The following is a 26,835-nucleotide window of genomic DNA, read 5'->3' as shown; positions in this document are numbered from 1 at the left end:
TTATAAATACTGAACACATTTGCCACTACATAGTAACGTTAAGTGTGTCATCAGGAAGCAGTTAGTATGAAAAAATAAAGCCAGTTAAAATCTCCCCCTTCCCTGAAACTGCTATTAATCCCAGAAAAGAATTGTCTTTAGCAGTCATGCATGCTTTCTTTTCTCTGATGACAGCAATGTAGAAAGGATTATTTTCTTTGGGACTGAGTCACGGGAGAGAAAGAGTTAAAACTTTTCCTTTCCATATGCCACAATTCCAATGGAAAGCTTTCTCTTGCTTCTGCTGTTAATAAGAATACAGTAAACCAATATGCTTCTAAAAGTATTTAGAACTATCTGTAGTCCTGAATGCACTGATATGGAAGTAAATATTATACAGTACATATTTCACTTTTTTCCAAGTATTTTAAAAGATAGCAATCTATTCCCCCTCCGCTTCTGTCAAGAACTGCTAACATATCATATTCTTCCTCTTGCTTTCTCAGCCTATGATAATATTTGCCCTCATGCAATGCATTACTATACGAATTATTTCATTATTATTCCTCTTGTTATATTGGAAGTTTAGGTATTTCCGTTAGACTGGAAAGCACATGCTTGAAACTATGAATGCAGAGGTTTCCTCACAGAACCAAAGATTTGATATGCACAGACACTACATTGCAGGCTTAAAAGGAATAAAAAAGCCATTAAGGTATATGTGAGAAATATTCATATTAAGAAGGTTTAAGAAAAATAACGAGGCAGCTCATTTTTCAGAGCTTGAGTTGATTTGCTTAACTGAAAGCAACACCCATAGAGCAGTTTCTCGTGACATTAGAAGTTTCTAATACTTCACTTCTATGTGTGGAGGCTTATAACAGCCAAAAAGAAGTTCTGCATGTTAAATATATATTTTGTTTTAAATGGGTTTTATTTTTTATTTGCTTTACAGGTGAATAAGATGTGAAAATAGTTGTCATTTGGGTCAATCCTCACCCTGGTGTTTTCTTTCCTATACCAGATAGCAAACTATCTGGGGTTAAGAGGTGCCTATTTGCCTATTCTAATTTTAGATAATTTGAATTGGACAGTGATGACCACTCTGCATTGTAAGGGTTGCATCACTGCAATCCATAAATAACTTGTGTGTTGCCACCAAGGTGTAACACTCCTAGTTCACTACTCTGTTTAAGCCAGAGTTCCCCAAGTTGATAAACAAAACTTACTAGTACAGCTTTAATTTCTTGAGTAAAAGAATGACAACTTACAACTTTTGTTTATTTAAGTTAGGACAGTCTAAGACATGGCAGCAGCCCAGTATCTTCTATATGAAGTACTCTTCTTTTTCACGTTTATGTGGGAAGTCTTCCATTTGGACTGATCCCTCTGGATCTGCTTCAGGTTGTTCATAAGTGTGATAGTTGCCTTTATTTTTGTACAGGTAAATAACAATTATCACAACAACTGAAAGGAGTGTGAGAAAAACCACGGCGATAACAGCTTGAAACAAAATGGAGAAAAGGAAATTGTTTAGAACAGACCAAGCAATTGTTAGTCTGAGAACAAGCTTCTATCTTACCGGCTTGTTTCTATGTCGCACAGACCCCCTCTCCCCTCCCCTTTATCATTTTATCTACCATTATATTTGTTGCCAGAAAGGTAAATTTGAAAGTAAAAACCTCAGAGTTCATTAAGGGGAGCCAATGTAATTGTGGTTAGAACTATAGCCATCTAGGAACTCCAAAGCCTTTTAGGCTGAGTGCCTTTCTACCTATGACCCTAAATGGTAGAACAAGATGAAAAGAATTGAAGGAAAACAGCACTGAGTGATGAGGAATTTGTGGAGGGAGGAACCTAGAGCCTATTCCTTACATTTTATTTATAATTAAAAATAATTGAGGTTTATGCTCAAGTGTAGATAAACTACATTTGACCCGTCTTTCTCAAGCTCATCAACTTTAAGCTATGTGAACTTTAACTCACAGAATTCCCCATGCTTTAATATACTGTATATATGCAAGTTTTTATTGACAACATGGAAATTGGATCAAAATCCTGCACATTGCATTGTGATCTACCTTGAGCTCCCACTGAAGGAGTGGACACACAGCGACTGGATCTCATCAACAATCTTGCTTGTTTTTATGTACTTGCACCAACATCGGCTTTGCCTACTAAGTCCTGCCAAGTCACATTCTTCCTGAATCTGCAAGTCTTCACTTTTAGATTCATTTTAAGTTATGTAGTTTCCATAACAATTCAAATGCTGAAATTAACAGGGTGTAGGATTCTGGCCCTCTGTAAGAATTATAGTCCTGATCGACAAAAAGCTTAACTTCCTATCCTTTCCTGCTAATGTGGCTCTTTCAGAGGTTATATGGAGAGCAATAGAACAGGCTTCTAATGTAACCATCCCCTGAATGAATTCTCTGCCCAGAGCTATATGCCTGGTCCTCTACAAGCAGGCAGTAGAGATACGTTAAATATACAATAATACGGCTGGAAAACAGTGTTAGTCAAGGTTTCAGCATGGGTAAAGAAGAGAGGGCTTTTGCATAATAGCTCCCTGCTCCCTTCTGGATGAGTGATTTTGTTCCCCACTAGAACTGCTTGACCATTTCTGTTGAGTCAAAATAGGCAACCCATACACAAGAGGCAGAAGCCTGCCTTTGAAGAGGGAAGTTGGATGCTTTAAGGAAAAAAAAAAAGCATAGAGCAAGGATGGAAACGGCCATTGATCCTGAGATTATTACCTCCAAAAGCACTACCAAAAACATGCATATCAGGAATTAAAATGTGCTAAGTGGTTAGGTACTCATGGCTAATGTCAAGGGGTAAACAAGACCAGCATCACACTCATGGATGCCCCAAAGTGTACACGCTGTGCAGGAATATGTGCATGCATGCATGTATTCATATACAATACTAATAAAGTGCAGCCACTGGCTGAAAAAAAAAATACCTGCCCTTGTGTCAAAGATACGTAGGTCTGGTCTGGGAGTACCTCCTAATACGTAGGATACGCTGGCACTTGTACCACCTGCCATCTACGCTATTGGCTTTGCCATTAGTGCTTTGGGGCTATGTTGGGATGCACCCCATAGTTAGCTCTGGAAAGATAATGGCTAATACCTCCTATAACAGCTATATTGGCATCCTCTTGGGAGGTAGGCGTGTTCATCTTCTTCATGAACGGACTGGTCAGCATCCCTTCATGGAAGAGAAAAGAGGGAGACATCAATATAGCAGCAGACGGTGCACTTGATTTGAACCAGGAAGTCCAGATTCAAACTCCTTTCTATCACGGAAATGGAAGAGGGGAAGGATGACCTTGCAGTAGGCTTCACCCCTGCCTTTCAGGCTAACCAATTTCCCAGAGTTTTAGTATACTGACAAGAAGAACTGGAAGGCGCAATGATATCCTTGGTGAAGGAATGAGAACACATACAGTATGCTGATACATATACTGCATCTTCCAGAAGTAGGCATGCATGCATCCTGCTTGCATGCATGCATCCTGCTTACACGCATGCATACACACACATTTCTTTTTTACAGGGAAAAAAGTATATGCTAAATAAGATGAAATGTTGAGGCAAAATATGCAGCCACAACTGCAAAACGAGAGCTTAAAATGATTAGGGGCAAGTAGTTTTTGGTGAAATAACTGGCCAAACTGCAAGGGGAAGAAAAGTGCCATTGAAACTGCTGGAAGAGTTGCTCAATAAAAGCCTTTAACCTTTGGCTCCAGTTACAAAGCAGAAACAGGTCTGTTCTGTAGTGTTTCAGGGCGTAGGTAATCGGGCTTACTCAGTGAATATCTAATAATGTACAACAGTGGAAGTGCCAGCCGGAACAAATGTTCTGCCAGCAGCTCATTTCTAAAGATTTCTAAGACTTGGCAGCTATTTGGGAGCCAAATTCTTTACAAGAATGTATGACATCGAGGGATCTTATTATAAGGGCCTCTGAACCAGACCAATGTTTTCCAGGTTTCAGATAACAACCTATTCCCTCCAAACTCTGGCCAAGTCCAAGGTATCCAACCCCTATGCACGTCTCACCCTTTTTACTCCCTTTCCCCTGTTGCAAAATGGAATTATATTTGTGAAGCATTAATTTATACCCTCTCCATCCTATCAAAATCATTAGTAGGCACAAACGAAAACATTATGCATGACAGCAACCTATCTAACATCTGGTTAGCTAAAATTGATGTGTGAGAATTATGCCTGTCCCTAGCAAAGCCAGGTTATCCAGCTTTTTCACTTGGGCAGAAACGAGCATCTGTTTAACAATATAAAATGTTTAGACTACGTAGGTACAACATTCTAAGATGACATTTGTTTAACCTTGATTTTTTTTTTCACTAGAACTTAAATGGTGAAATCTATATCCAATTTAAGCTGTAACCCATAGTTTATAAATCACACCGACCAGCTTTAAAACAGTACAAACAAGCAAACTTCATTTTGACTTGAAGTCTGTCTTGGAAGCAGCCTTAGTTTGGCATCATATATTAAGCAATAATGTAGTTTGGTTTCAGCTTAGCATGTTGGGTGAATCTGTTTAATTGGATTTGTTTATTTGTCATGTATTCAGTAAAGAATGATCATGCCAACAATGGTTCAGCATGATGTGAAAATGTAGGCTGTTTAAGACACTTATTTCCAAATAAATAGGATGCTCTCTCTGAAGAACTTTGAGTTTTTCCTGAGACATTAGAACGATTGCAAAATATGCTATGACATTACAGCCAGTTCATCCACTAATTATTTGGAGCAAGTTAAATGGAGTCAGAGACGAAGCAAAAAGGAAAAGAAAAGCAGAATGAATAGATGTGTTCCTATGCATGCAAACCTGGCAATCTTTATTACATTTCTCTCTCCCTTTCCCTCTCTCCCTCCCTGTCAGTCAGATTACTGAACTGCCCAATTCTCCCAAAGAGAGGACTTCTTATTAGCAAAGAAATTATACCAGAAATAGTAGAAAGTATAACTTTTGTCTGCCTTCCAAATAACTTTTGGATGCTGAAGCATACTGTGACATTTATTGCAAATTGTTATAGCTACTCGCCAAAGAAGGAACAGTGGGATGGTTACTATCTTAAGATCATGTGCTACTTTTCAACATGGATGGTGCCAGAATTGAACGGAGAATGACATTCTAGTATTGTTTCAGGAATACTATGACAGAGTTCTGAGATTTGTGTGGTTGCAGTGCACAAAGAAATGAAAAACCGATGTGCTGGATAGCTATAGATTCTTCCGGTGGAATAATCGTCTTACATAAATTAGCACTGAACCAGTGACAAGATTCGCACACTGCAGTAAGTCGATGTTTCTCAACCTGAACATGTATGGATTTCAACTCCCAGAACTGAATGAAATGAAGCCCAGACATCTTTAAATCGATCAGATTGAGAAACCCCGCACTAAGCCCTTATCTGATTTACTTGGTTTCCATTTTGGCATGTTGTTCTAACAGCAGCAGTGATTTGCAAACCAGGCTTTTTACGAACATAGCCTATTTTGGCTCAGTCAGGAAACCATGATTAAAAATCATGGCTCAGTACAGGGGTGATGATATCTAACAAATAATTTATGTGTGAATCAAGTAGTGGGAACAGAGGAAATACCAACTAAATGGGCTACAGTCAATATAGAGTATGATGAGTCCTCCTTTCCCATGGCTGTTTCAGTAGCAAAGAAATGCTGCTTCCTTATGTTTTCAAAGATAAAAGAGGAAGGAAATTGACCAAAACTAAGCATTTGTATAAATATTTTTACACATAAAAACATCTACATTCTTATCACTTAGGCAAGAGGCTGGGCTCACAATTTACACCAAACAATAATATAGCTTCCATGAAGCCACGGTGCTAACAAACCTGTGAATTAAAGCCATTGTGCAAATGTTGTGAATTGCATACTGGCATCATTTTGTATGCTGCAAAATGTCCAGAGAATGTAATTTGTGACGTTTAGGTACTGATATCCTGACGCAATATTGTTGCCTTCCCCCAGCATGTATGTCCGTGAATAAATATATCAAGGTCACATAGCTTGTACACCATAGGTGGTCTGCTATCTTGTCATCTATAATTGATACATTTGAGGATTACTGTAGAGCCAAATATACCATTCTCTCTAAATACTTCAGCATTCACTTTTCTGAATTCAGATTCTGAGAATGCCAGAAGCGAACCAGTAAGCCAGGGGTGTCCAACCTTGGCAACTTTAAGACTTGTGGACTTCAATTCCCAGAATTCCCAGCTTTGCTGGCTGAGGAATTCTGGGAATTGAAGTCCACAAGTCTTAAAGTTGCCAAGGTTGGACACCCCTGCAGTAAGCCAACATAGCTGGGACCTTTAGTCTAGACTGCATTGAGAACGGATGTGGAGAAAACAGTGGGCATGCCTTCCTTCTGGAGCAAAGATTTAGGACTTAAGCAAATTTAGGTGAATTGAAAAAAAGTTCAGCATATATTTATAGGATAAATCTTAGCACTCTCTGCCTCTGCAACAGCAGTTTCATTACTGAAAAAAGGATTTCCATTCCAAACTTTGGTATTCATTGCTCAGTAGGGTTAACTGAGCTCAAATTCAAAGGCTTGCCATTGGAATTGGGTTTCTTTGGTTATGGGCAGGCAGACTTACACTTCCTGATTGTGGCCTCTGATTATCATAATGTGATGTACGCTAACCTTCCAATAGTTAATCAGTTTTTTAATCTGCATATCTTCAGAAGCCTTAGGGAACTGAAATCCAACTCCAGGGAAATGTTTGATTATCCATTGGTTAGAAGAATGTCGGTCAGGACCCCCAACTGAGAAAATCTGTATCTTGTTCTGTTGCGCTCTGCGATATTGATATTAGTAAATCGCATAACTTTATTTGCAGTTGCAAATTTAAAAAAATCAGAGGACTATTTTATTTAACTTGCAGATGGTGAAGCCAACTGTTTTGGATTTGCAAGTTATATTTTATCTTATTATAAAACTCTCTCATCACACACAAAATCTAATGGAATTAAACCGTGATTTGTAGATTAGAGTTATGTATTACAGTATGGTTTATATGCTGTATTCAACAAACCATGTTGAAACTCATCTATGGGTTTATGTGGGCCCAGAAGGAAGATGAATATGTTCTCCTTTGTTTCTCTGTAGCCACCTCCACCTCTTGATTTAACAGTGAAATAAGATAACTACTTTCTCTCCTACTATAATTCATTATAAAGTGGCTAAATATGTTAGATATTGTACATATACTTACCGTATCCACAAGTTCTCAACAATAAAATACTCTGAGCTGCTGACATGAGGGGCCAGGGGAAAAATAATTTTCCACATTCATCATTTTGTGAGTAAGCTTATTCTCCACCTGATGCCCTATAAAGATTACAATAGCAGGTTTTCTTTTCTCTAAAAAGCTTTCTATTTTGTCATCCCCTTATTGCTAAGTGCACTTACCTGTGGCTGGTGACGTTGTTGGAGTAGCTGCCATGGCATCACCCTTCTTCGTTAAGTTGTTTTGACTTTTAAAATTGTAAAAAAAAATTGAAGCTGAGGAAACCAAAAGAAAACCAAAAGATAATGCTGTTATCCAGATAATGCTATGAACAGAAATTTATCAGTTCACCTTTACTGCTGATCACAGTGTACAAGTTGCTATTATGAATAGCTTCTCTTTCTTTCTTTCTTTCTTTCTTTCTTTCTTTCTTTCTTTCTTTCTTTCTTTCTTTCTTTCTTTCTTTCTTTCTTTCTTTCTTTCTCTTTCCGTTCTCCTCCTCTTCCTCAATTACAGACTGGCATCTTCAGTAACGCTGCTTCCTTTTATAAACAAGCTTACTAAAAAAGTACACCCCATGGACTTTATTAGCTCCATCAGGTCAACCCTGCAGTTTTCTTGGCAACATTTTTTTTGCCAGTTCCTTTCTTATGTTGGAGAGAAGCTGACTGTCTCAAAGTCACCCAGCTGGCTTCTATGCCTAAGGCAGGACTAGAACTGTTAAGTAATAGCAACTGAATTTCTAAACAGGCTTACTAAGGAGCACACCCCAAGGAGCTTACTACTCATTAAAATTTTAAACAATTATTAGCCATGCATTTTTTTCTGTGACTTTGACAGGTCACAGACAAAAAGGGAGGAAGGAGAGTACCGGTTAAAAGCATGCACCAGCAGTTCTGAATAGGGACTATTAGCAAATAAACAGTCTGTGAAGTTCTTTTAAAGCTGGCAAGTTATCAGAGCAGCCAGAAGTAATCACGTCTCTGACTGCTGCATCTTGCTCTGGCTGAGGCTTTTAAATTATTTTCAGAAGTAGTCTGGCATGTAATACATTTAGAACAGGGATAATAGAACAAAGAACCCAAGAGGCTTGTCATAAAGAGTTAATAAAGAGTGGAGAAAGGAGCATTTCTAAAACAAAAATGAAAATCAAATGTATCAACATGTACAGACTCACAGATTACAAAGAAGAATTCTGTGAGAAATAAGTGGTATAAAAAGAAATAAAAATGGGATCTAATTAGAGAACTGCCCAATAGAAAAATTAAGAGACAGGACAATTCTGAGATAAAACCAGGAACACCACAGCAAGAAATCATTCATTGAGGTAATGGCTAAAAGGTGAAAGCTAAGAGATGAAGATCAGGATAGATGGCAAAAAGTATAAAGTGATAATGATGACTACAGAAAAAAAAAAGAATCCTGCAATAGGAGGAAATAAGGGCAAGATCTATTTCCAGATTTAACATTCAGAGTGGGTTACTAGGTTAGGTCACCCATATATTCAATAGGGAAAGGGGAACTAACTACAAGCAAGAATTGTCACCCTTTCAAAGGTAAGTGCTTTTTTAAGGTATAGTTAAAAAGGTAAAGGTGAAGGTTTCCCCTGCCAGTTGTGTCTGACTCTAGGGTCAGTGCTCATCTCTGTTTCCTAGCCGAGGAAGCCACCATTGTCCGAAGATGTTTCCACGGTCATGTGGCCAGCATGACTATATGCTGAAAGCACAGGGAATTCTGTTACCTTCCCTGACTGAAGTGATATCTATTTATTTATGCATTTACATGCTTTCAAACGGCTAGATTAGCAGCTGGGGCAGGGAAGGGAGCTCACTCTATCATGTGGTACTTAGCTTCAAACTGCCAACCTTCTGATTGACAAGCCCCATACTTTAACTGCTCGGCCAGTGGCCATATTTTCTTGGGAAAAATAAAGGACCAAGTTCCCAAACCAAAAAAGGTCTACCTGAATATTTAGGGGGTGAGGAAACCTCAGTTCTGGAGATAGTAAAAAGACAGTAAAAGGGATCTAAGAGCATGTGGATTGAATATGTCTGGATTCATCCCAAACATTTAACTGGGTTACCCATTTAGCCCACTGTTTAAGCTCATGCCCAACCTATACAATAAACTTCATGGGTTAGATTGGTTTTATGGGTTAAGCCGTACATTTTTAGCCCGTTGTACAAATGCAACCACTGCCCTAGTTAAGCATGCTATGCGATCTCAGCTTATAATAAATAACCTGGGAGGGCAGAAGACACTGCCTGGCCCTAACCCTATATATGTAGGCCTCTGCAGGGCTATTTTGGTTCAATGGTGGCAGGATCCAGTTTGGTGGGAGGTGGAGACAGAGAAGATCAGGAAGCCTCACTTACCTCTTGGTCCTGTTTCCTCTTGTCCCCAAAAACTCAGAACTGCAGAGAGACCCTGTCAAGCCTCATCCAAGGCCTAGATTAGCCAGACAAATACACACCAGAAGCCACACCTTCTGGTCCGGGCCTAGGAGAGAGGAAGGCAGGAAGTTTAGGAACAGGAAGGTTGGAAAAACTGATCTTCAGGCCACTGCTGCAAAGCCGTAAGAAACAAACTGTGCTTGGTGTGTCATGAAAATAACAAGACCACAAGACTTCATTGGAAGTACCGATCTCGTAATACATCACAGGGAGGCTTGAAAGGGGAACTTAGTTTGAAACGGCGCCCTTTCAAAAGAAATTGTATGTGAAATGGAATCTGGAAAGGCAAGATTAGCTACCCTCCATTAATCATTTCTCCATGTTAATTATTATTTCCATATTTCAAATGTTCGAAAGGCATTCCTAAGTGTGAGTCTTAACACTCATCACTTTTTAAAATGCTATATTAGAAAGGGTGAGTGTGTGCACACGAGTCATATTCCTTCCTGTTGGACATTTTATCCAGCACCAATAACCACAATGAACCCAGAATAGTTTGTAATGCATCTACTTAATGGTCATTTTGGCATGGAAGAGCATTTTTATTTTCGGAGATGTTTTAAGTGCAGTTTAAACAGTGCTATGCTGTAAGAAATAAATAGCCATATACCTTTAATACTTCATTTAAGCATTACTTAATACAATTACTTAAAATGCTTTGGTTTGTTTACATTTTAGTTGTTTTATTCATTTTGTGAAGCACCATGAGAATATGATCAAGGATGATTTAAATACACTAATACAGTAGTAGATTATATACAACATCCACAAGTTACTTTGATGAGAAGAAAGGTTCAAAAGAATACATGAAGACATTCTAAGAATTTCTGTAGTGCCAAGAGACAAAATCGTATCCATAAACTTTAAAAATGCATGCCAGTTTAATTATGCCATTGCTGATTGTAGCTAAAGAAAGCCCCAAATGATCTTTTTATCTTCCTGAAGAAGGCAGCCACTGGTTCTGTGAACTGGATCAGGAATTTGTGCTGCTCCCTTGTTTGCTATTAACACCACTGCTCTGCTTACTCTCCAGAGTGGTGAGATTAGTCTTCCCTTTTTATCTAGATTCTAGAAGATGACATGGACATTCTTCATAATCTCTAAGATCGTGTCTTATGAAGTGAATGACATAGAGAGATGGTAGACATGAAATCTTAAGAAATAAACAATGCATTAAAGTCCAGTGAACAATTAAATCTAAAAGAATCTTAAAATAGAATGAAGGTTTAAGTATTAATAAAAGAAAACCAAAGCAAATTGGTGTATAATATTTTATAAGTTACTTGTAAGGCATATGATCAAGTTGTTTCATGTTGTGCAGAGAAAATTTATTCTTAGGTATAGAAATCTCATTCACAGGGAAAATACCCTTCCCAATTTTAGAACAGATGCCACCTTTTCACCCCCACATTATGATCACAAAACGATGGTGAATCCCACATTTTGAGTGCAAGGACATCTTGGAATTCTTTTAACTTCTGAAAATGCTGCAATGATGAGTGAAAGGAAATTAGTTACTCTTGGATTAACGGCTAAAGCCATCAAGGTATCTGAACTTACCGGTATATATTATGCTCATTCAATCTTCAAGCCCTCCTTCCTAAATCAAGACACTACTAGTTGCTTTTTTGCATGCATAATTGATGCATGATGCATTTAAGTTATACTATTGCAAATACAACCCCCATCACTTAATAAGAAATTACACTCCAGTCTGAGAAAAACTGCAATGCAAATTTAAATTGATTATTCATTTTTGATTATATATTAATTTCCCTTTATTCTTATCCTAATATTTGACCAGCAATGCCCTCAGTATTCCTCAAAACAATTCTCATTGGTGTAGTTTTAAGCTGTAGAATCATGCAACTGGACAACATGGAAATGCATAACAATAATATGTTTTGAAAAGCAGGCTAACACGCAGTTGTGACTGAAATAGAATGCTGGGTTATGGATCATCTGGATGAGTTGTTGGATGATGCCAATAAAATGGAAATTGAATAAAGAACAAAATGCAAAATGTAAATGTGTAGGGATGGTGAAAGTAGGGGTGATTTTAAGGAAAGAAAAATAAGAAAAGTCAGAATGAATGGTTATTGTAAGTAGATATTGTTACATTTCTTGTAATTTTGGCCTACTATTTCTTTATTCTTTTCTGCATAATGCTGCTTACCCCCCCAAAGTAATAGCATGATGGGTATGTATATTTATACACATTTGATTTTGATATATAGCTTGGGAAACAAATGTGTGACATCAAGCCATTCCTAGGTAGAGTTGCATGTCTTTTGACTGTACTTTTGTACATGCTATTGGATTTCAGACTGTCTGGTAAAAACGTTGCATATTTCATCACTGAAGAACAATATGCCAGCTGCCAATCTCTTTGGGCTGCTGGATTACAGACATCTGGAGTCAGAGGCATCTGCACTATTAATCAAAGGTTGGTGCTACTAAGTGTTTTTACCACCGTTCTGTATTAAGAATAGAAAAAGATGGAAGATAAATTAACCCTAACCCTAAACCTCCCACCCTATTCTTTGTGATTGAGATTATGAAATTATAATCTCATCTAGAGGCAGAGCAATCTACCACACCCTGAGATAGGAGGAGGATCTGCTACTCAAGACTAGTTGAGACTTTACTCCCCATAAATGTTGCCAGTTGTCCCCTCCTGCTAAGCTTCTGGACCAGTCACCTTCTGAGTATCATTCGTGGGATATCCTGCATAAGCAATTGGTAAGAAAATAAGAGAGAGACATTTTAATATAATGGTTAAGGCACTAGGCTGGAAACCAATTGGTCATGAATTGTAACCCTACTTTAGGCACCCGTCTCTCTCTCCCCCCCTCCCCCTCCCTCCCTCCCTCCCCCCTTCCTCTCTCTGCCCTAGGAAGGAGGCAATGGCAAGTCACTTCTGAAATCTTGCCAAGAAAACTGCAGGGACTTATCCAGGTAGTTGCCAGGAGTCAACACTGGAAGGCACATATACTCAAAAAACTAGGCAATCTGGAGAGCTTTGTGTCTTAGAGACAACAAGCATGCTGCTTCATTTGTAAATTAAGATGCAAGGAATGGTCACTTGGCCTTAATTTAATGCCACATCCCAGTCTACCTCTTAAAAAGCTCATTTTTTTCCCAATAAATTTTGAGTTAACCCTGCTTTGTTATCTATATACTACATTAACATGAGGTGCCTACTTGTAATTGGAAATACTAACTGACCCACCAAGCAGCTTCCCAAATGCCAACAGGAACAGAAAATAATACATAGCATTTCTTTGTGTCAATGGTGCTGTTTACCAATTTGGATTTGTCTGTTTCAAAGTACTCATTATGGTCTATGGACTTAATTCTCTCTGAGATCCTTCCAGACAAATGGCTCCTACCATTACCTCATCTCTCAACTAGTGTATTCCATCTTTTGTTCTTTCACACATTGTGTGAGTTCAAAGGGGAAAAAGAAGAAGAAGCAGTGTGGAAATATGAAACATTATACATGGAAGATTATCACTTTTTGTGAGTGTAGAATTTCATTGTCCAAGTAGCGTCATTTTAGAATAAAAGCCTTCTCTGAAGCACCATAGGTTAACAAAAGAATAATCTTTATCCATCTAAACACTTCAGTTATTACTTGTAAGATTTATATTCCACCTTTTATTCAGAAAAATACTCCCATATTTTAAGACCTATAGGTCACTGTCATGGTATGCGGTAATGCTGGTTGGGAAGAAAAGCAACCAAGTTTTCTGAGTTATGGGAATCCGTTTGTGTGGTCTTGTTTTTATAACTTTGGTCCAAGACCTTCAAGAAAGTTTTATAAAACAGATTTTGAAAGCTGACCTTTCCCTCATATGTATCTCTTTCTTCAAGCCTGGTTTGACTTATTGAATTCCAATGATAAGGATAATTTTGTTATATGCTTGTTTCCAAATGTTGTTTTTGAACTACTGGATGAACCCAGATTCTACATAGACAAATAGCATAAATTCACTCAGAAAAATATGAGCAGCATTATTTGATTGGTTCAGTAAATTATTGATATACGTAAACCACATGTATTCATCTGAATGTTTTCAATTTATTTTTGGCAATTCTGGTTGCTTTAACACAGTTTTGGAAAAAATTGAAATTAATCAAATATACCGGTATGTTTGTTGCAGCATCTGGTTTTTCTGCTGAAGTTGTCCAGGAGTGCAATATAAAAGATATTAGTAATTACAAAAGGACAGGAAACTATTAGCCAAGGAAAGCAAGCGTTATCTGCAGTGTAGAAATGGCTCCTTATCTATTGCTTTCTAGCCAGATGTGCAAAGTTGTAGCATATATTTCAGCTCAACATCTTATCAAGGGGCCTGTTGTGTAGATGAGCAGATTTGCTCATTGGCTTCTTGTTAATTTTGTGAATCGAGCTAGGAACGTTGCACCCTTTACCACAGTGTATCATGGCAATAGCAATTAATTACAAATAACTAATAAATTTATTGTGTGTCTCCTTTCCTCTCCAAAGTGCTTGTGTCTTCTTATTCTTCTTCCTTTGTTTCCAATTGTTCTTTCAAAAAGTAGTTTTTCAAGAAATGGATTAAAAAAAATACATTGGAGTGGATAGGATGCTGCAATTGCATCTTAGAAAATTGTACACAAATAGTAGCACCATGGTTACAAGAAAGAGTGCAGGAATTCAGTTCTGCAGCTACAATGCTATAAACCTGAGAACAAAAATACAAGTTTTTCCTGCATACACGATATCATATGCTTGTGATCAGCACTCTTTTATCGCTCAACTGGAAATGAAAGGATTGATCTAAAATGACTGATGTAAATTAAGTGTGCTGCATATTAAAAGTATCCTCACACACCTAGGTTATTTATAAGCAAAAGTGAAATCAGTTCCATAGAATGAAACATTCTTAGGGATTCTTCCAAACATCCGACTTCCTATTTATATTTCTCATTAATTCATTAAATAAAAATGATCCACATTGATGGATGCCAGATTTGAAAAGTGCGCAGTTACAAATATTGGATAGCAAAGGACTCAATCATGTGATTTGTTTTTATATTCCTCTATCGTTATCCTACCATATCAAAAAGCAATTAGAACAAAAGAAAAAAAGAAAAAAGTTTTGCATCAAATCCCTCACTTAATGTTTTATCTGCAGGTTTCAAAGCTTTTTGTTCATCCCCTTTTTATCAAAAGTATATGCCAACATTCAAGAAACTTAAGTGGCTGGTCCTTGTAGGAATCTCAGTAAAACAATTAAAAAAAACACCTGCAGACAAGAAAAAAAACGGGGAAAGTGGATAACCAGCACACTATGAAATTAGTGGTGCATGTATTTTACAATTCTCTTAATGTGGCTGGAGAGAGTGCTCGGGAGCAGCACTAGCTCCGTTCATGTGTAAACACAGCTCAGACCATTTACACTACCCCAGATGTAGAAATAATTTTATTTTCTATTTTATTTTCAATTAATCCTGGGGTTAAATTGGTTCCCTAACCAGTTCTTACCTGATTGGAGTAATCCTGGTTGGTGGGAAAATAATTTTGGCTTGACAAATTTGTTAAATTTCTTCCCTGGCTCCACTAGCATGGATATTTCTTCTCTAGTTTCTTCCTGGAGCTGCTTCCTAGCTTTCTAGTGAGTAGGCTAAGGCGTTCCCCTGCCCATGTCACCTTTCCAGTTTCACTACTTGATAATAAACAGCCGAGTCATCAGGATGCTTGTTCCTTAACTCTTTGTAATGCCAAAGACAGAGAGAAAGAGAAAGAGAGAGAGAGAGAGAGAGAGGGAGGGAAGGAGGGAGAGGGAGAGAGACAAGGCCCATAATGTTCTTGTGTCACTTACTAATAAGGCAGGACAGTTTGGTTCAGCTGGAAGCACTTTATTCAAAGCTGCTGATGTTGCCAAAATTAAAGATGAGGTTGGAGGATGGAAGATTCTGGTAGGCCAGTATAGCTTATGTAGCCCCAAACCACCCTTTCCCCCCCTGAAGTTATTTAATTTATAGTCAGCAGAATATACAAAGTAGTGAGCTGCTAATGTTTTGGGGACCATTTGGCAGTTCTGCACACACAAAAATTGCTTCAGAATGTTCAATAGATGAGATCAATCTTCCCCAAATTAGTTTTTCTTCAAGTCAGCAAGGAATTACACCTCCAAAGATATAACAGAGCACCAGGTCGAAGGAATCAGATGCACATTTTTGAATTTGAAATGCAGACATGTTTTATTATGTGTTAGGCAGAAACGAATTATGTTTGTATTAACTACTATAGGTACAGATATATTTACAATACCTCTCGAAAGCTGTCCAAGTGATTGAGCTGGAGGAGATAGGTCGATTAATGATTACCATCATAATAAATGATCATAATAAAATGCTTCAAACAAGCAACAGTTGAGAGCTGTAATCCTAATGCCTCATTTGTAGGTATCCAGAACCAGGCATTTCTAGTTAAAACAATAGTCTAAAATGGGTCCATAACCCCTGGTTCGTGGACTGGCATCAGGGCCATGCAAACAGGCATCCAGTCCATGGAAAAACCTCTCTCCACGGAACCAGGCCCTGGTACCCAAAAGGTTGGGGGCCACTGGTCTAAAATAAGAGAAAACAGAATATAATGTGCTTGACAACATGATAAAATGGATAATCTTGGAAAAACAGGGAAGAGTTCAGAAGCTGTTGAGCATGGAAGGCAGTTCCAGGATTCAAAAGGATTGTATAAATATCCTCTATTTTACTGCATAATGCCAGCTCCTGATAAGAGATTCATATATACAAAAAACAAAATAAAGCAGTAAGATTTTTCCATAACAAACTGCTTCAAACTACAAACAGATAAATGGCATAATTAAGTGATTCCCCATAAATGGGAGAAAAGTCCCAGCACACACATGTTGGGGAAAGTGTCTTTTTTCCTCATATACAGTATATATTTTCTTTGTTCAATATATTTTACATATAAACTTTAATGTGTGATTTCCCTATCCAAAATGATAATCTCGTCATGTAAAAGTTTCCTTAAGTTTCTCCTCCTTCTCATCCTTACAGAATAGAAGTTAATCATCTTTCTTACTTTTCCCATTCTCCGAATAATCATTTAACGTATTCCGGAAAAGCATGATTGAACTGCAATTATTAATTGTATTATTTTCTAGTAGATGAATCATGAATGCAATGAATTTTCAACTAGCTGAAATGGAGGACTTGTCTGAGGAGTCAGGGTGGGTAAATGGGGTTACTAGCTTTTCTATAATAGGACTCTTTATGGTGGTGTTCCATTTTAGAAAAGTAGTTCTGAGGCCTTTGCCTCAGAAGGACAAATTTCTTTCAAAGATTGCCAGTTTCTGACATAATAGATGAAACTCATATTTTTCAAAAGTTCATGTATCATAAATATTGCCACCTGCATGGTATTATATTGATGTGAGGCAATTGGCCTGAAGGGGAAAAAAGATTTAATAATTATAGAAAACTAGATTTTGGAAAATGCGGCTTTCTCTTTCTTTCTTCATTCTGTTGCTTTTGAGCTTATTTCAGAGGGACCGATCTGATGAGGACTTGAGGGAAAATGCCTTTCTGTAGCATATCTTGGTTTTCCTTCCAGTCACTTTCTTTTACTCCCATCCAAAATCCTTTTTCCTAGAAAAGAAAGCAAGCAAACAAACTTCAGTCAGAGCTTTTCCATAAGCACACTCCTGTTCGTTATAATTTAGAAATTTGGAAAGGTGACTTGAATCCTTATGCATAGAAAATAAGTCTTCAAAGATGTTCAGTGTAGGGCATTACAAGTGATAGTCATCATTATGCTAACAGAGCAATGTTTATAAGGGTTGGCTAATCCCTGCAGTTTTCTTGGCAACGGTTGGAAGTGGCTTACCCTTGCTTCCTTCCAAGGGCTGAGAGAGAGGGACCAGCCCAAAATCAGCTGTCTGTCTTTGTGTCTATGATGGGACTATAATTCGCGGTCTCCCATTTTCTAGCCTGGTGCCTTAACCTATAGATACATACACACACATGCATGCACACCATACAGGTAGTCCTCAACTTACAACCACAATTGAGCCCACTGTTTATGTTGTTAAGTGAGACATTTGTTAATTGAGCTCTGCCCCTTTTTACGACTTTTCTTGCCACATTTGTTAAGTGAATCACTACAGTTGTTAAATTAGTAACATCATTGTTAAGTTAATCTGGTTTCTCCATGGACTTTGCTTCTCAGCAGGTTTTCCAAAAGGTGATCACATATCCCCGGGACACTGCAAACCATCATAAATCTGAATCAGCTGTCAAGCATCCCAATGTAAATCATGTGACCATGGGGATGTTGCAATAGTCATAAGTGTAAAAAATAGTCATGTCACTGTTTTCAGTGCCATTGTAACTTCCATGGTCACTAAGCGAACTGTTTTAAGTCGAGGACTATCTATAGCTACTTTTATGGGGGGGAAAGTGTTGCTCAGAATTGTTTCTGCTAAAGGGAGAGTTAATGATTAATGGAGGGCTGTAGTCATATCAGACCCAAACATACAAAGAGAGAGAGAAGTAGACCTGAAACCTAATGGCAACAGCAGTAGCAGCTATGTACTCTCTCAAAACAGCATGGCATTTTCAGCAGGAACATTTGCAGAACAGGCGACTCCAAATTACACCTTACTTTTTGTCAAACGGAGGTCCTGCTTTACAGGGAGGAGAAGGCCCAAGGTTCAAGACTTGGAGAAGGCAACGTATACATCACATCATACTATGCAGAGTCCAATACTGGACCAAGAAGTCAACTCCCCAAAGTGTTCTTCCTTTAATCTCTCTTTGGCAGTTTAGTGTAGTGGCTGCCCCTCCCGAACTGTTCTAGATCAGGGATTTCAGACTCAAAACTACCACGAGTGTGCCTGAGGCCTAGTTAATTAGCCAAGGGCTATGACTCTGAAACTTTTTTTTACCTTGATATAAAAGTCCCTGATGAGTTACTCGCAAATGGTATTACTGTTAAACATATTAAACATTTATTTATTATTATTATTTTTTACCAAGACTGTTATTTTATAGCTGGCCCCGTTTTTAATTTGCTTTTGTTACTGGGTTGATACACGCTGTATTTTTTTTCAGTATCATATTTTCCACTAGGATATTATTACGGATATTATCCTACATATTTTTCAACATGTTGGGTGATATCATCTAGGAATTGGTCCTTCCAAGAACTGCACAAATTCTGCTTTTCTTTTCCTTCTTTCTTGTTTCTGAGCAGAGAGATCTGGCTTTACTGTTTCTCCCACTGACTTTCCCTTCTCTTTTCTATCCATTGGACAGAGACCTTCTTTCACAGCAGAAAAAGCTAGCTTGTGTGCACTCTCCTCCCTGCTCCTTGCTAGGCGGAGACCCTCATATAGGGTGAACATATTTGGTGTTCCTCTTCAGCTCCACTGCTTTTCCTCCCAGTTCCATGGCCCATCTTTCTGGACCAAGAGTTGCCTCCCTGTCACCACTGCTCAGAAGCTCAGGTATCAACTCAGAAGTAATGCTTGCCACAAAAACTATCAGCAGGTAGTATCCCCAATCAGGTGGATGAAGAAACCGATGTCCTATAGGTCAGGACTACTTTTATTGTAATAGATATAATAATAGAGTCTTGTAAGTAGAGACGTGCATCTCCTTCTGAGACATTTTTCTCAAGTTATTGTTTTGGCTTGGGCTCAAGCCCCTCTTATCTGACTTTTGCCTTGGTAGCACTCTTCCTCCTGTCCTTTGAGGTTATCACTTGTGCCCCCTACAGCGGAGAATTCTGAGAGGATAGAGCTGTTTTGTATATGAAGGCTATGGGCATCACCTGTCCCTCAGTGCCTAGAAAGTATTGTTATAAGCTGCAGAAAGTTCCTTGGAGGGTTGCATGTGACCCAAGGACAATGAATTTCAAGTCACTATTCATTGCTTTCAAGAGTTATGGGGTCAAGACTGCCAGTCTTTGATGAAAAAAACATAAAACTTCCAGACTCAAGAGGGTATAGGCAGGACGCTGTCAGAATCTGTTAGATAGGAAGTTGTGATAAATCAGGCAGAATGTGATAAATCAGTGGATTATTAATAGATTATGATGCATCTTGAGCAGAACCTGGTGGAAGAGCTGATAATACGTTTACTACCTTTACAGACCATAATAGTGTTTATTATTCAGAATTTAGTTTCACCAGGCTGGCAGAAAAAAAGATAGTTATGAATGCTACGTGAGGTCCACAAAATCCTAAATCCGAATCTTCATTTGGCCTGGAAGGTCATTGGATGCTTTTGGGCCAGGCACTCATTCTCAGCATATCCAATCTCATAAGGGTTGAGAAGGAGTGGGAAACATTATAGCAGATAAATATCATAAATATGTCTATCAATCCCACGTAGGAGATTGCAGAGGGATTTGATCATGTTAGCTGGATCTTCTGGGAGTCATAGTTCAGTACGACATAGGTGAACTAAGGGTGAACCTCTAAATTATAGCTTCCTTTGCCTGATGTATTTCAAATTGTCATGCCAAGCAAGTCCTCAGATGTTACCTCCGCTTGCCTGTCTGATATCACAAGTATGATATCTCCTTCTCCAAATTGAAGGTGATTGTCGTCTTCTGAAGCATGAGCTTGAGTTGCTTGAGCCTGGAACATAAAATGTGCAAATAATGAAACAGGGCAGCGTAGAATGGGCATCTCAGCTCTTCATCCATCCATCCCACTTCCAAATTGAATACTACAGAAAAGGCTGGAAAAATAATTTTGGAGTAAAATAAAAAAATCAACAATGGTCTCAGGGGTCAAATCTTGGAATTAACACCCTCCCTTAATTCATATCTGGCTTTTTATTAGCTGGGAAAGCCTAAAAGCCAGCTCTTTGATTTCTGTGTCTTACCTTGAAAAGGAACCCCAAGGGTAGCTTGTTCTCATTCTCTTCTTTAGCATCTGGGAAAAAACTAGGAATAATCTGAAGCAAAAAAAATACCATATGGTTATTTAAGGGACAGGGGAAAAGATATTGCCTAGGTATAAGGAGATCTGGAATCAGATCTCTGATTTTCAGATCCTTGAGGAGTGATGAAGTAGCAGCTTTCTACAATTAAAATCTTTCAACATTTTACAGATAAACAAGATTCAGGTGATCCAAAGGTGCTTTTTCAAGAGGCAACTGGCTTTCTGGTTTTTCTTTGAAGACATTTCTCATCCAAGAAGCTTCTTCAGCCCAGAAGAAGACTTTTTCAAGTCCAGTTGCCTCTTGAAAAAGCACCTTTGGGACAACCATGACCTGGATGACTAAGAATCTCCATCGTCAGGATCCATATGAAGGTCTCCCCTACTATTAATCCATGTAGTCTGGTTGCTTTTGGCCTTCTATGCTGTTTTGTCAACCTCCCAAGTAGACCAGTCAGGAAACACAACGAAATGAGATAATTCTTTATTGTAAAGTTACATTAACAGACTCTTATCTCCCGCCGTCACTTTTAACATTCTGATCAATTAGGGTGGATCCTTCCTAAGTTTCTTTCTCTGACTGCTAAGCCACTGGTGCTCCATGTTCTTTTGTCTGATAATTTTCAGCATCTCTTCCCCTCATGCCTTCAGGTCATTCTCACCTAGTATTACAGGCAGGGAGCTATCCATTATGAATTACCATTATAAACCAGGCCAGTAAACCCAACAGATTATAGTTAAAAGCCCTGCCATTATGCAATCCCAGCTTTGTGCCTGAAGAAAATGGAAAGGAGAGAATGACTCCTCCAGGTAGGAGATTTCTTTCTTAGAAAACTTCCAAAAATACCTGTTTAAAAATTCAAAGCGGCTTTTTACATTCAACTAGAGGTGAGGTGAAAAAAGACTTAATTCTTATAATAGAAGTTTCTCACTAAATAAAGACCCTAATGCCTGTAATGAAACCAACAGGATAGCTCCAATTCTTTAGAATCCCTTTGTTTCAGCCCCTTATGATTCTAGCTGTTTAATTTCTTGTTAGAGTCAGACTTTGCAGTGTGTATATTAATTGCATTGATAATTTAGTCATCATCAGCATGCAGAAATAGACCTACTCCCTCACAGAGTGAGAATGGCATGAATTAGCTAACTCAGCTCACTCTGTTTGGGCTGTTGATACATCTCCCAGCTATTGCACTTCCTATGTTGGAAGGCCAACTTTTGCAGTGGGAAACTTACTTGCATATACAAAGATCCCTTCTGCAGATACTTTTATCTCCAGTTTATGAGAGATGTTGAGATTGTCATGATTTCAACAAAATCAAAGGATTCAGTATAATTTTTAATCAGGTAGTTGATTAGTGCAGTTAATGTATCTCATGAAATGACTGAGCTATTTGAATTCACACTACTCAAAGTAGTTTTCAGTGAAAAACGCTGCAGTTGGCATCTTCAAAAACACACTTGCTTTTTTTCTAATTACTTTTTGAAAATTGTGTGTTAACTGCTTTTCAGTTATTAGAATTCTATAATAAAATCTATATACATACATACATACATACATACATACATACATACATATAGCAAAAAGGTGATTAGAACTTTGATTTTGGAAAACTACAGACTGAAGAACCACGTGCCTTTGAAATAAGAATTTGGGATTATGTAGAATCATTGGCATTGGAAATGCTTTTGTTCTGAATCGTCTTTTTAAAAAACAGGATGAAACTGGAAAGGGAGACACTAGAAGGAACCAGAAGGGACTAAAGATTTCAATTAAAGGAGTACTCTTGTATTTGACTTACTAATACAAGTACAAAAAATGCCCCCCAAAGATCCAGTTTGAATCCTGGTATGATACATTTTACCCAGAAGTATTTCCTTGAGAGGAAAATGTATGCATATTGGTAATCCCTATATATTTATTGGTAATTCCTGTACAAAGATTATTTTGTAAGCATTCCTGAAATGTAGAAGTAAACTCATGAGTAGAATGCAGGGACTAAATGATGTAATTTAAATGAAGGATTAGGGCACACTGTAGAGCAGCATTGTATGTGAAGGAAGTACACATAGATATTGAGATTCAGAAATTTAAACATGGGTCCATTTAAGTACATTTGAGTAAGAATACCAGGAGGAAGAAACAAATAACCAAGCAGCAAGCCAGGCAGAAGATTTTCATAATCCTCCCCTCTGGAATGAGGACAGAATTTCCGGGGAGGAGAGCTATACAAAGAATGGGAAATTTCAACTTGCTGGATTTCTGCTAGAAAGGCAATTCAACCTGCAGAGGACCTGTTGATTATCTAATTTTCTAGACAGCTGGAGAAGACCCAAGGGAATTTAATCCCTTACATCTTTCCTAACCAACAGGAAAATAAAAAATAAAATAAAACAAAATAATAAAATAAAATAAAATAATAAATTAAATTAAATAATAAAATAAATAATAAAATAAAATAAAATATAAATAAGCTTTTGGAGCCCTGGGAGGAAATGACCATGTCATCTTGCATTTAAAGCAGAGGTGTCAAAACATATTTTAGGTGCCCTATTGGAATATTTTAGCTTTAGTTGTTTTTCTATGTCTAATTAGCAATTCAAAAAGGGGTCGCTGAGGTTTCTTCTCATCTCTTACCTGAGCTTTGGTACCCTTGGGGGAAATCTCAATTTCTTCCATGCTTCCTTCACTGCTACCGTTATCATCTTCTACATCTCTGCAGCCTTGGCTACTCTCATCTGCTCCGTATTCATCGGCAGCAGACAGGACCTCTTCTGAGTCTCCTTCATCTTTGGTTGAAGAGGGAAGACCTTGGGGATCATCTTCAGAGCAACAGGAGCTCTCCTCAGGTGATCCTTTGTGGTCCTGACCATTAGCTTTCTCAATCTGCATCTCATCCTGGATCTCTTTGGCATGCTGAAGGTCGTGTTTCAGTAGAGTTGGGCTTTCATCCTTTGCCTGGGGTGGAGAACCATCCTCTTTTCCAGGTGTATCATTGGCTTCAATGGTTTCTTCCAAGAAGGGCTGTTGTGCAGGATCTTCTGAATCTTTAGAAATGCTTTGCCTTTTGCCAGCAGCTTCAACCATTGCTTGTGATAAAATCTCGGCCGCAAGGTTCTTGGCCACTACCTCAAGGGTCCTGCCGGAACCAACCTCAAGCTCTTCCAGTTGGGTCTCATGGCTTTTGCCTTCTGTTTCACTACCAGCCTGAGAGTCTGACTCGGCACCCTGGCCAGCCTTGTTTTGCAATTCTGTCACCTCTTCTTTTGCTTCATCATCATATACAGTTGTGGATGCCACCTCGGTGGCTGAAATAGTTTCTGTTTCTTGATTTGGGGCAATGAGAGATGTGGAGAGCTCATTTATGCTATTCCCTGCTGGCAGAAAAGAGTTGCTGGTTGGGCTTACTGGGGATGAAATAACCAAAGAGCCTCTGTTGCTGCATTGTGAGGAAAAAAACATTAACCAGTCTTAGAATATCTGAATATGCAACCTCCAACAATCTAGTATTTAATTAGTTCAACATTCCCCAGCCGGGCAGCCTTCGTATATGTTGAGATTACAAGTCCAAGAATCTTCATCTAAAATTCACTTTGCCCTTCCAATTATGAATTAGGGGAATTCCAGCCTCAAGCCATTTGAGAATCAAAGCCTTATTTAGCCATTTATACCCAAATGAAGGCCATATATAGGTATTTCAAATGCCAAATAAAAGAAGTGTAAAAGCATTAACATACTTTAAAACAGCAGAAAACTACACAGCCAGTTCTGAATGATTGTATGACTTAATTTTTGTGACTCAGTCGGCTGGGAGAACATGTGGTTTGAAGGCTATTCCTCATTAAAGCTCACCTCACGATGCCCTTCAGATTATATTAGACAACCACTCGCAACATCCTAAATCAGTATGGAAGTGAAAAGGGGACTTTCGGGGACAACCAATACGAGCAAACTCAGAGAAGCAGCTACTTGGGACATGCTGCATTCTTTACAGTACTGACACTCATTCAGGTAAAATTCTAACCATCAGAAATTCTTCGGCTTTCCCCACTCCAGGTTGTATTACCCACTAGGTGTTAAAAAACGTGTTACACATTGTCTGTCTCTTACTATACACATGCTTTACATAGACATTGTAAGTATTTTCTATAGTGTAGGGAAAATGGTTCCTTATTGTGAAGAAAAATGGATATGGGGTTCCAGATATCGCAACCGACCACCTGTCACTATAATTGAGCTTCAACTGCAATACACACACCAAAATTGCTGGAAGGAACCACTTCTCTCTTCATTCTCATACAGGTTGTATAAGAATGCAATAGAGCGTGAGGAAAAGAGCATGAATTTTGCAAGGGGCCAGCTGTCTGGTCCCAATGCCCCTTTAACTGCATGATTCCTTTTCACTTGTATGGCAAACATATAGTGTACAGCAAGACAGTTTTTAAATTTGCCAATAGGTAAAATTCAGTACTTGCTCTAATTAAAAGACTCCTTTGAAGATAATTATCTAGAATAAATACTGTTATATTCAAGAAGAGCCTGTGGAATTATTAATTACTTTTAGTTTCAAGCTATCTAAAACCATCTCAATATTTCAGCGGTCACTGAACTTCAGAATAGCTTTACCTTTAGCAGTAATGGTTCGGAAGGAATAGAATCAGCTACTTGTATATTGAAATTATTGCAAAAGCTTTCTTCCTTCCTTTCATTTCTCCCTCCCTCCTCCTCCTTCCTTCTCCTCCATCCTCCCCCTCTCCTCCTCCTCCCTCCCTCTCCTTCCTTCCTTCCTTCCTTCCTTCCTTCCTTCCTTCCTTCCTTCCTTCTTCAAGTTTACTAAAGATGAGTTGCCTCTCCAAAATGCTACCATGTTTGTTTGCTTTTTGTCTGGCTGCTCTAGAGTTGCTACTTGCATTTTAAAAAACCACATCCTGATTTTATGGATATTTTCTTCTAAATAAACTTAACAATCTCTTTTAGTGAAGATGTGTTCTAAATCTTCTAATCCATAACATAAGCAAACAAGCTAGATCACTTGATAGCTACTCGGAAAGAGATTCCCCCCCCCTCAGCATTCCTGGGATGCTACTCAGACTCCTAACATATCTGTAGCAAAAAGGAAATCACTTACCTGGAGACCCCCTTAATGATGAAGACTTTATTGGAATGTTGGTTCTCCAGCTTGCTCATTACATCATACAAGTCATGGTTAAGCTAGAAGCAGGAAGAATTAGGGGAAAAAACCATTTATATTCAACAATCACAAGGACACATCACCATAATCGTAATCTTCAACTTTATTATCACTATCTATTATTATTACTGTTGTCACTCATTCAGCTTATTAACTCTGTTTCCTGAATTTATTCTTGATGAGGACTTCAAGGTGTCATTGGCTGAATAATAATTCTTCCTTCTCCCACTGAAAATGGAACACGTGGCTCAACAATTGAAATATCATTTTCTGAATATTACATACAAATAACATCCTTCCACTTTTGCAGGGCTTAGCGGGACATAGCTAACCTGCAGACATTTCCACACAGAAGAAAACTACAATAGTGTAAAGGAAAGACTTGGGCAATATTGCTATAGAAGAGTCCATGGTTTTCCTGGACCCCATGCATGGTATTTTACAGAGTGCTAGTGGTGGTGAACCGTCGGACGTTATCATCCAGTTGTGCCTTCACACTGTTGTCTCAATCTGTTTGAAATGTGGAAGAGTTGCCTAGTATCTTTTGATTGGGAGATCTAGCATCTCTACTTTGAGAATCATCCTCAGTTAGCATGTAATGGTATATGAGAAAAACCTTGGGAGACAGGGCAAAGAGATGCTGCCTAGGGAAAGTCAGATAAGAATAGAATAACAGAGTTCAGAGGGACCTTGGAGGTCTTCTAGTCCAATCCCCTGCTTAGGCAGGAAACCCTACACCACTTCAGACAAATGGTTATCCAATCCCTTCTTTAAGAGATAAGAGATAGCATAGCCACTGGATAGTGGGCGAGGCAAGCAGCTCAGAACAGACCCTCCCTAGTTTCTCAGACTGTAAAGCAGATGGCAGGAGAACTGTACTTTCAGACTTGCAAGATTCTATTATTAATGTATCTATTAATATAGCTTTACAGTAAAAAGGGAGTAGCTGATGCGGTTGTGTTTCC

At 38.4% G+C, this 26,835-nt stretch overlaps 2 protein-coding genes across 2 annotated transcripts in view; both read right to left on the bottom strand.

Annotated features, from left to right (window-relative positions):
- Nucleotides 1–1,239: 1,239 nt before the first annotated feature.
- Nucleotides 1,240–15,431, bottom strand: SMAGP (small cell adhesion glycoprotein). Its single transcript, XM_026714669.2, has 5 exons — nt 15,242–15,431; nt 9,649–9,772; nt 7,456–7,548; nt 3,115–3,192; nt 1,240–1,482 (listed from the first exon to the last, which is right to left on the bottom strand). Exons 3-5 carry the CDS (start codon nt 7,487–7,489, stop codon nt 1,307–1,309), a joined length of 288 nt encoding a protein of 95 aa, XP_026570454.1. The 5' UTR covers nt 7,490–7,548; nt 9,649–9,772; nt 15,242–15,431; the 3' UTR covers nt 1,240–1,306.
- A 502-nt stretch (nt 15,432–15,933) lies between these two features.
- The window catches only part of BIN2 (bridging integrator 2), a 35,635-nt gene continuing 24,733 nt past the window's right edge, over nt 15,934–26,835 (bottom strand). Inside the window, exons 9-13 of the mRNA XM_026714809.2 lie at nt 25,808–25,890; nt 23,317–24,118; nt 20,623–20,694; nt 20,277–20,372; nt 15,934–17,376 (exon numbers count right to left, since the gene is read on the bottom strand). Coding sequence (XP_026570594.1) covers nt 17,266–17,376; nt 20,277–20,372; nt 20,623–20,694; nt 23,317–24,118; nt 25,808–25,890 — 1,164 coding nt within the window. The 3' untranslated portion in view covers nt 15,934–17,265. The remainder of the gene's footprint in view (nt 17,377–20,276; nt 20,373–20,622; nt 20,695–23,316; nt 24,119–25,807; nt 25,891–26,835) is intronic.

This window comes from Pseudonaja textilis, chromosome 2, assembly GCF_049901715.1.
Source record: "Pseudonaja textilis isolate UNSWEBS1 chromosome 2, rPseTex1.2, whole genome shotgun sequence".
Lineage (NCBI taxonomy): Eukaryota > Metazoa > Chordata > Lepidosauria > Squamata > Elapidae > Pseudonaja > Pseudonaja textilis.
Note: the sequence above shows the minus strand (reverse complement) of the source record. Positions and strands in the feature narration are given on the sequence as shown.